Below are 10,807 nucleotides of genomic sequence, written 5' to 3' on the forward strand. Positions count from 1 at the left end.
TTAGTACAGTGTAGTCCTAATTGTAACTTACCTCCTTATCCATAATTTCCATCTAGATGTGTTCTGCATTGCTCTTTCCTCTGTAAATCACTGTAACAATACAGAAATTAAGATAATTCCAGTGATGAAAAGCAACTATCTAGTGAAATGTGTTCAAAGTCATTACCAGCATTTTACATAGAGAAATGGAGCACCAGGCAATCCTGTTGAAACCCTTGTGAAATAAAGTAGAATGGACTCAGGTAAGTCACATTTAGAATAGTGACCTTCTTTAATTTACAACTGAACAGTGGCTGGGCTATGAAAGAGAAGCCTGCCTTTTATTATGTACTATTAGATAAATAGCAAATGTGACAGTGTAGAATGGCATAATGAATGGTATGCAGGCAGCAGTGTAGGTAACAATATTTTTTATGCGTTATAAGATGAAGTGTGAGACAAACCTGCACAATGCTAAGCTTTGACTGTCAAGTATGCATTTGCAAATTTCTTGGATTTGTGCAATGCTAACGGGTTTCTATGAGCATGAATTTCAGAATGAATGTATTGTGTGTTCTTACCCATTCCAACAGAGCTTCCAGAACAGGTCACTGAAATGACATGAAACAGAGGTACGAATGTTAAGTTTAAGGCTTTATTTGCTTTTGCATTATAACCTCTGCTCCCCAACAGAAAATCAACTTGTCTGTATTCACTAGGTTCACCAGTCAAGAGGAGTCTGTGTGAATAAGTGCTAGTGATCCTTATGCAAAAACTACATTAAGAAAAAGCAGCTTTTCTGTGTTTAATCTCTAACTTCCTGTGAAGCTCTTCACAAATACTGCACAATAGCACCCCCAAAAGTTACTCTGGAGTCAACAGTAGAATAGAAAGTTCTGTTGCATGCTGCCTTTACTCAAATAGCTTGGTTACATTTTAACTATCTATTATGCTTGGGGGAAAAAAAAAGTGTGGAATTTGAACATTTACCTGAATATATTTTTTTAGGACAAAACGTGAGCTTCGGCCTCTGGTCAGTAGCTGGAGATACCACCACTGTGTAGACATCCCCACAAGGTATCTCAGTGATATCACAGTAACTTAGACCTGAACTGGGCATACAGGTGAAACTGCCTTTTGAGCCACGTAAATGAGTAGTGTAGCTTACTGTTTCTTCAGAAGCTCGCCAGTATACCCGGATACCATTACTGCTAAGCCTGTATAGCTTCACTCCAGAAGGACAGCAAGCACCTAGCAGAATAAGAAACCTATCAGTAAGGATATTCGTAACCTACAGTGTGTTGTAAATTCCTGTAGTGCATTTTCAATCAGATTACATGATTACCATCACACTAAAGCATTTCCTTGAGAAATTAACAAAACCAGAATAATTACTCAGCTTACTTAGGAAAGAAAATGTTCACTCTGATTCAAATTATGAAGCTGTTATAAGGCATTATGTTTTATGTACTGGAATAGTGTCACTCCCCCCTTATTATGGAGGCAGTAGTCTATGTAGAAAGCCTCAGAACTGTTTGTGGGTTCAAGAATTTAATTATAGCATAATTAAATACTTGTTTCTGGAGTATTATTATTAAAGCTTCTTTAAAAATTGTAAGAACAGGGTTTAAATGATATGTGACATTAATTCTAAGCACTTTTACTTAAGAGAGGGTACTTGTATTAACTGCTGAGTTTCAGTTATATTACTTGTATTAGAGGAACACTATTCAGTTAAGCTGTATACTAAGTCATTTTCTTCTCAATTCCATTTATTTACATACTGGAAGAATATCCTTGATATGTGCAGTGAGATGTCAAACCAGTTTCACTGATGGCTTTCAGAGATACTGTGTAGTTGGTGCCACATGTGATGCATCCCAGGAGACAGTAGTTACCAAGAGTGTGACATTTTGCCTGTCCCTTTGGTGACTCCAACGTTGTTGCATACGTCTGTGCACCCCTTCCAACTGACCAGCTGATGTTTGTTACTGACTGTGTCACTTGAGTTAGTGTCAGGTCATTTGGGCAACAAGGAGCTTAAAATAAAAGTAGAGAATTCAATTCAGTTTTTCACTTACTTACAAAACACAGCATTTTGAAGGATTCCAGCTGTTTAGTTTGTTGATATGGGCATAACCTCATTGCCTCTTCTGGTAATATTAAAAGTCAAAACACTGACAAGGAAGTACTATGTTTGTTAGCTGTGACATATAACTGATTGCACTAAGGCTTCTTAGACTGACGCAAATTCTCTCTCACACGCAGATATGTATGTGTTTTAGCAGAAGACAATACAGAAACTATAATCTGCACAAATGGTAATTTTTATATATGTATTTATAAACATATTTAGAAATACGATAATGCCACTATACTAAATATTTCACATCAAATACAATTCTCACCTACCTGTCTCTAAAGGGACACTGTAGCTTGGTAAGCTCTGTCCAGCTGGTGATCTTGCTATAACACTGACAGAGAAAGCAGATCCACAGGGAAGATTAATTAGGGTACAAGAGTTTCCAGAGCTTGCACAGTGCCAAAGTCCAGCCTCTCCTCGGGCAGTTACGATGTATGTAGCTTCCTCGTTGTTAGAGTGCCAGTGCACACTGATCACAGAAAGAGCCTCCTTTGAGATATTTTTAATTTCAGGACTGCAGGGAGCTGAAAGTTGTTCAACAGGTTATTTACATGTAGTATAACAGTTACACATAAAAATTAATCTGGAGTTACAGCTAACAAGCTCCTTTGAAAAAGTATGTAATCCTTACATGGCTGTATGTGGTATGAATTTAGAACTCACAGGAATAAGAACATAGATTTTGCATACAATAATAGCAATGAATTGTAAATCTGATTTTCAGTAGTTTTCAGTCTAAATCTTTCTTTAGGTCCCTCATCACAGTATATTTTTAAATATGTGTGGTAGCCTTATATTTTCACTTTAGTCAGTGACAGTAAGTTAGCTCTCTATCAATGCTTTTCATCCATTAATCACTGCACTCTAATTACTTCTGCTAAAGGGAGGTAGGCACGCTCATACCTGTTGCCACATCCTTGGATGTACACGATGTGTTGCTGCCCCTGGCCTCGCTGAAGGAGTAAACGGTGACGTTATAGCGGGTGTTGCAGCGCAGAGCAGACAGCGTGCAGGCTGTGGCAGTGTCGTTGCACAGCACGGTCTCTGTCCAGGAGGCAGCCTTGGTCTCGTACATCTCAGCACCGCGGACAGGAGCCCAGCTCACCTCCACCGTGTCGCTCGACACCAGCACGGCGCGGAAGTCGCTGGGGCAGCACGGTGCTGGAATAGGCAAGGCACGGATGGAACGTTCAGCCTGAGCAGAAAGCTGCATTGTTTGCCTCTGTGCTTCATAGCTTCAACTGCCAAAGGTGTCTTGCTCAAATTCAGCGCCATTAATCCCAGACTTATTTCCTAAGTGAATTCCACATTCTTCCTTTAAGCAAGAGCCTCATAAAGTATATGTAATGCATAGTATTTATGCGTACTTACACATACATGCAATTACAAATATCCTTAAATTAAGATTTCAAAACATCGAGAAATTATCTAAGTAATTCTTAAGAATGTTTTAAGTTCCCACTTAACTGATTATTTTGTCCCCATATTAAGTAAAAATTGAATTTTAAGTCATTGCCTTAAGAAAATTAAAAAAAAAAATACAGTCAACTCTATCATAAATACAGTTAACAGATCCAAAACGAATGTGCAAGAACACATTACTACTTACCAGTGGTGTAATTGAATACATCACCTAAAGGACTCTGCCCTGCTCTGTTATATGCAAAGACACTAATGAAGTAGGTGAAACCACAGTCTGACTGGAAATAGCACTGTGTATGTGATGTGTTGCAGTATACTTCCAAGCCATCATCACTCTTCACAAAAACCACATAATAGTGACCAAAATTTACTCTAGACCATGATACCAACAAATTTCCACGTTCATCCTCTTCAATTGATATATTTCCTGGTGCACAAGGAACTGCAAAAAAAAAAACAAAAAAAAAAACTGTAATCAGAATGTTTGCATTTAAGTTATTCTTCAGGGGGAAAAAAGGAAAATCTGGTTTATACAGAATTATTCTATTCAGTTTGAATACTAAAACTATCTTGCTCAAGAAAAAAGGAACACACGTCTTTACAGATGATGTTACTTACACTTAGATGAAAGGTGACTATGATTTGTACAGAACAAAAATATGCTACCTTCACCATTTACATAGAAGAGATGTACTGAAGGGAGACCCCATAAACAAAACCAGAGGCACCAGACAGTGTTTGAGAAGGAACTGGCACATTCTGTTCTCACAGACAATAGTTCTGGATGATAATCAGAATAGTAGCTTAAATCAGAATAGTAGCTTAAGTGCTACTAGAATAGTAGCATTCACCATTTAAAAAACTTCTGTGAAAACCTTTTATACAGTGGTATGAAACTTACTGTCTGTGTCTGAATAAAAAAGCATTTTGCTTAGGTTTCCTCTCTGGTGGCATCCTGAAATTTTGCAATATAGTGAAAATTCCATAGGTTCTGCTCAATTAACATATTTCACCTCCTTCTGGTTCAAAGAGGTTAGCTTGCTGCTAATTAGATTACACATGGTCGAACTGAGGCAGTGTTGGCTGAGAAGGCTATAGGCCACAGCTTAAAAATGTCTTACCAAAGCCTTTCAATGCCATTAGAACCATTTCTGAGTTGCTCACGAGTGATCTCAAACTCGCATCAACAAGTGGTCAAAATGAGGTAGGTAACATTAAATAAATCAGTAACTGAGTTGTGTCTGTAAGGTAGCACACGGCTTATATGGTTTAGGTTTTGCTTGCATGGGCCATCATGCATCGAACAGGACAGAAAGGATTCATCTCTGACATGGCAGTGTGCTAAGTAGCTGAGATTAGCAACCTTTTGTGCTGCCAAAGCTTTCTACCTGGAATGGGCTCTGACCACATCTTATTTCAGAGCAGTGGTGCAATTTTAGTTGTAAGTGGTTATCTGTTAATCAGCACACTAGGTTACATCTAAATCTAGCCTAGAACAGTTCTCAGTGCTGTTCATTTCCTCCCAGTCTATCTGTGACAGATCTCCCACAGTAGGATATATCTGCTATTTCTTGGGTTAGTTTTACATTCAGCAAATTGACTGGTAAGAGGAAAATGCACACTTCTTACTCCAGCTAACAATACATACACCACTGCACATTTTTCACTGAATTTAGGCTATTATCCCCTAAGTACAAAGGGACACAGAATAGTTCATGCACACAATTCAGAAGCAAAAACAGTTTTGAGAAACAAGAACTTTATAGGCCTAGCATTTGAGATTAAATACACATGTCCAAATGCCATAAGTTATGTAATAATCAATTATTCACATACTAGTTTTTAAGCTTACTGCATCAGTAGGACTACTGGATCCAGCATCATTATGTGCTATGACAGAAACAGAATATTCAGACCCACACTGGAGTGATGGTAACATGCAGGAGGAAGAAGATGTGTTACACTTCAGTTTCAGAAGTCCGCTGGAGGCTGTCACACTGTAAGCCAGAGCTCCTTCTGCTGGCATCCAAGAAACAACAGCTCCTAAAGCTCCGCTACTGAGAGCTATGTGAACATCTGTGGGTGCCTTAGGACCTGTGGTATATCAGTTTGGAACACTGTAAATTCAGCTTTGCATATGGTCTACAGACAATCATTTTCTGAAGTACTTTTTTACCCTCGTTGATTTTACAGCTGTAGCATTGTTTTCTAAATAAATTATTGTAGTTGTACTTTGACAACAAGCTTTCTTTTGAAATTCCTTGCCTTATTTGAATATTCGTTGTTTACAACAAGAAAAACCCTGAAATTAGTCTAAGCACCTGTAATCTTTACCCAAACCTGTAAAACTTTGCTGGTAGTTACTGGTTTCTTTGCCTCAGGAACATTCATTAAACATGGATGCATCATCCGAGTTTCTATGAAATAAAATTTGTATGATACAATAATCTACCCAATATATTTGAGAAAAGTGTAACATAATTATATGTACATAAATACTTCTTGGCATATCTTATTTTAAAATGCTTACAAAGTTTCAGAAAAGAAAATTTCTTACTTGTTCTTTGATTATATGTGAAATCATCTCCGGGAAGACCATTGGCATTCCAGGCATATGCTTTTATAGTATATAGAGTTCCTGGATCTAGATCTGAAAATACGAAGGAGGTATTGGTAGTGTTCTGCTTCAGCATTCTGCCCAAACCATCTGATCTCATTAGGGACACAGAGAATCCAGCAGCCATATACACAGCTTTCCAGCTCACTGCAATGGAATCGTAGCTCGGGGAACTGACAGACAGAATTGGAGCAGACAAGACTGTTGAGAAAGAATATCAATTAAGCTTTAAGTTTTTCAGTAATACTGTTTGGAGGGTCCAAATACCAGATGAATACACAAAAATTAAAAAATAACTAATTATTAAAATATAATAATAATAACAATAATAAAACTACTAAAAATAAAACAACCAGGAAAACAAATTAATGCGAGATTGGCAGAATAAATTATGAAACTGATCTGGTACTTCCATTATATAACAGGTTTTGTAAATTGAATCTAATTCATGCAACTTATAAACAAATTACGAAAAGTTGAGTGCTTAGAAGAACGCAAATCACTAAGATTCTGCATTTCCCATCAACTAAGTTTTGCATTATCTGATGATTTTGTACTTTTAGCTGTATTTCTTTCATTTATTCCATACTCTCAAGTTGTGTCTTTTGTTAAAATCAAATCCATACATTCATTCAAACTCTATTAAAACTGCTCTATTAACTTTCAGTACTGTCACAAAACAAAATCACGAATTGAGACCCATGTCCTTGTCATTAAGCAGGCATTAGAATTCTAGTCCTCAAAAACTGCAAGGAGAATGCTCGCAATACAATTTAAAACACAAGATTATAATAATTGGTGTGGTACGCTTCATTCTCAGCTCCAAGACTTTTTTTTTCTTAGTTAAGATACTTGCATAAATGCTAAAAATTACAATATTTGAATAAAATAAAATCCACCTGTTGTGGTTTTTCTGGAAGGTGAAGGCCGACTCCTTCCTCCGGCATTTACAGATCTGATGGTGATCCTGTACCAGGTGGCTGGTCTCAATCCCATCACTGTCCCTGGTGACTTTGTGACTACAGTTTCAACGCAGGAATCTCCACCCTGTGCAGACAGTAGATAACTAGTAGCTCCAGGTACTGCTCTCCATTCCACTGTGATGCTACTGCTAAGTTTTGAATAAGCTTGATCAATAACAGGTATGTCTGGAGCTAAAACACAAATAACAAAAGATGTGCTGAAACTGGGGAACTCTAACTGAAACACTTTACATTTAAGAAACACAGATCAGGATAAATGGTTTGTACCTTTTATTAATTATTTTGATTTATTCTTCAATTATTGACTATTTAAATCTGTTCTTCAATTTTAAACAGTTACATAGTATAATGTAATTACCTTTATTTCAGGAAAACAAAACAAAGCAGCACAGATGCTTTTCAGCATATAAAGTGCAAGGACTATTGAGAACCTAGAATATTTGAAAAGACTTGCTACTATTATGACAACACATTTTCCAGGATGAAAGACTGTAAAAATTCCTTTGACGCATACAGTTTGGGAGAATCCCTTCTCCTTGCTCAAAACAGGTATACTCAAATATACAATAGCATCACATTAAATATTGCAATTAAATGCTTTTCTGATACCTCATGCTGAAGGTCATTCAGTCTGCTCCTATGTATTGCAGTCACTAAGTGACTACAGAGACTGTGTTTCTTAACCACAAGCAATTTCTGTTCAGTAATCAGGACTTTCAGCATATAGCATATATAAAGCAAATCTGTCTATTACAGGACTACAAAAGACTCATTAGAGGACAAAATTACAGTGTCTAAATTATGACAAAGAATTAAAAAGTACTCGGGATTTCAATATGTGCCTCAATGCAAACTTATTTCTAGGAAGACAGCTCTCCTAGACCCAAGCACTTTCTCATTTATTCATACCAGACACCCTTTTTTGTCCCTCTTTGAAACTGACAACATATGTTCTTTATGACCATGACTCCAGAACATTTGCAGTTGTGTCCTTCTCTGTATTTGAACAAGTTGACATCTATTGCACCATTATTTTTTTCCTTTTAATATACTGTATTTAGTAGCAATTCATAACAAATTATACGCAAATTTAATGGAGTTCCTTGCCTAAAGGTCAGACAGAGAATATACAGTATCAGTTATATAAGAAATAAATTAGAAATCATGAATTATAAATTTCTGTTCTCAGATAACTAATCTAGCATTAGAAGGCATTTCAACATATCAGGATAAACACTGCTACTTTTAGTTTTTATTGCAATGATTTCTTTTTATTAAAAAAAACAACAACAACAAAAGCTGGAAAAGTAATAGCTATTTCTAAGAAGTATCACACAGAATCTCAGAATGTCAGGGACTGGAAGGGACCTCAAAAGATCATCTAGTCCAATCCCCACTCCAGGGGCAGGAACACCTACATAAGGTCATGCAGGAACACATTCAGGTAGGATTTGAATGTCTCCAGCGAAGGAGACCCCACAACCTCCCTGGGCAAGGTATTTTAAAAACAGAATTCCTCAATTACACTTCAGCACAAGTTATAAAGCATTTTATGTAGGTTCTTCATCATGCATCAATGATGTATATGCTAGCAGTCCTTTGAAACAAAGTACCATTTATCAGCACCGGTGTTGACAAATGCATAACTTCACATCTGCACTTGTAATAAAAGGGCAGATAACTTGGAAAGCTGGAGACTGAGCTGTGTATGACAGCTCAGGGAAACATACAGGAAAAAAGGAGAAAATGAGCTAATTGTGCTACTACCAAATTCAGTGCGAGCGTCAGCAAAAGGCTTCAAAAGGAACGGCAGCTATTCCCGAGAAATACAACAAACATCAGGGGTGAATCCCAACCCTACAGAGGATGATGGGAATTACACTTCACAAAGGTTCTCTTACTAACCTGTTGATTGCATAGTCTGTGCTTCTGCCAGAATAATTCCATTTTTGTCAATAGCTTCTGCTTGTATAGCATAGACAGTATTAGGAATTAATGAAGTTAGAGTGCTCTTAAGTGTAACATCACTAAAACGAGCCAGTAAAGAATGGCCTATGGTATTCTCAGCTGTAGCTGTGACTCTGTAAGACGAGGCTCCTGAAAACTTGGACCATCTGAGATAAATGCTCCTTGAGGTTACATCATATACAGACACAGAGAAACCTAAAAAACACAAAAACAACCGAAACAACACACAGAAAAAATAAAACAAAAAACAAACAAGAAACAACAACAAAAAAAAACCAACACAAACACAAAAACAAACCAAACCATGATCAGAAAAACATGTCAGTTGTTCTTGAATATAGTGAAGTCTTGACAAGATGACCGTTCAGAGCCTTAGCAAGCACACACGTGATCTGATTTTCAGCAGATCAGGATCCCACTGATTCTGGAGTGCCATTCCCCTTGTTCAGTTTTGTAATCTCTTAATTACTGCAATAACTGCTACTTGCTCTCATAATATCATCTTGTGGTGATAACTTTTACTGAAAACCCTTAGCCACTTTAGTCTATTTATTTTTTACAAATACGGTATATAATCCACATATAAATATTCAACCTGTTGAACAGTACTCCACATGAATAGGATCGAGTGTGTGCTCTGCAGCTCATGGAAAGAACGTGCTGCAGTAAGTGTCTGGGTACTAAAACACCATGGCTATGGTTAAAAGTTTAACACACTGACAGTTCTGTATACTTAGAAATACCCCACTTAGAGACCAAACAAAGCCTGAAAGCACTCCTTGCAGTCTGTCTGGCATTTCTCATATAAAACACACATAAAGCAATAGGAGCACCTGGCAGAGAACGTGAGACTGTAGGAAGTATAAAATGCACAGAAAACTAGGAAATATATAGTGCTTAGAAGATACTTATTGTTATTAACACATTGTGGCATGACAGTATCTATTTGCGAGTGTCTGATTGTGTAGAATTGTGACTCCACAAAATGAGATTTAAAATTTACAGAAGATATCAACAATACCATCACTAGTTTTTAAAAACTCAATCCAACTTGAGAAGTTTTCCTTTTTTTTTTTCTCCTAAAACACTGAGAACTTACAGAATGTATTAGAAATCAGAATTTTGTATGTTCTCTTTGGACCTGTTCAGAAATGAGCAGGAAAAACCAGAACACCATTTTGCAGACGTACCTGTGTTAGCTGAAAGGACCTGAAAAGGAAGACGTAAAAAATTAGAAATACAAAGGAAGATATTTCTGGGGGGAGATCAGAAACTTCTAGTAATGCCAGTACTAACGGTATCAACTTAAAAAATAACAGTTTGTAACACATTTCAGTGACGGGATACGTGTGTTCAGCCTGCTTAAGCACAGGCACTGTACAACCAGCGAGACAGGCCGCCGGATGATGACATCCCTGGTTCTCCTCTCTGGATGCATATGCACGCAGTGCTCAGTTGCAGGCAGGCTTTGAAAGATCCTTGCCTCTAAAACACGTTTTCATTTTTCCCTCCCCTCTTTAAAGCCTCGCCAGCCACCTGTAAACTCCTACACTTAGAAATACTTCGAGAGGAGACTAGTGCCACTCACCGCTCGCAGGCCGTGGAGGAGCAGCACGACGAGCAGCAGCGAAGCTCGCTCCGATCCGCGCATGTCGGAGCTGTGTCCCGGGCTCCGACAGCGTCGCCTCACAGCTC

General features: G+C 37.6%; 1 protein-coding gene across 1 annotated transcript; it reads right to left on the bottom strand.

Moving 5' to 3' along the window:
- Positions 1-9: 9 nt before the first annotated feature.
- Positions 10-10,763, bottom strand: FNDC7 (fibronectin type III domain containing 7). The gene is made up of 13 exons (XM_065742818.1): positions 10,701-10,763; positions 10,303-10,321; positions 9,050-9,307; positions 7,061-7,315; positions 6,102-6,362; positions 5,381-5,638; positions 3,732-3,986; positions 3,026-3,283; positions 2,392-2,646; positions 1,764-2,018; positions 970-1,230; positions 561-590; positions 10-90 (listed from the first exon to the last, which is right to left on the bottom strand). Exons 1-13 carry the CDS (start codon positions 10,761-10,763, stop codon positions 53-55), a joined length of 2,466 nt encoding a protein of 821 aa, XP_065598890.1. The 3' UTR covers positions 10-52.
- Between the last annotated feature and the right edge of the window lie 44 nt (positions 10,764-10,807).

The sequence above is a fragment of the Cyrtonyx montezumae genome, unplaced genomic scaffold, assembly GCF_038088225.1.
Source record: "Cyrtonyx montezumae isolate F1298 unplaced genomic scaffold, pur_monq_1.0 scaffold_1, whole genome shotgun sequence".
Classification (NCBI taxonomy): domain Eukaryota; kingdom Metazoa; phylum Chordata; class Aves; order Galliformes; family Odontophoridae; genus Cyrtonyx; species Cyrtonyx montezumae.

Excerpts from the sequence above, each read along its gene's own strand:
- FNDC7 (XM_065742818.1), bottom strand. The coding sequence starts at position 10,763 with ATGCGCGGATCGGAGCGAGCTTCGCTGCTGCTCGTCGTGCTGCTCCTC. Across the intron at positions 2,647-3,025 it reads ATCCAAGGATGTGGCAACAG|CTCCCTGCAGTCCTGAAATT; the intron begins GTATGAGCGTGC and ends AACAACTTTCAG. Across the intron at positions 2,019-2,391 it reads CAGTGTCCCTTTAGAGACAG|CTCCTTGTTGCCCAAATGAC; the intron begins GTAGGTGAGAAT and ends TTTTATTTTAAG.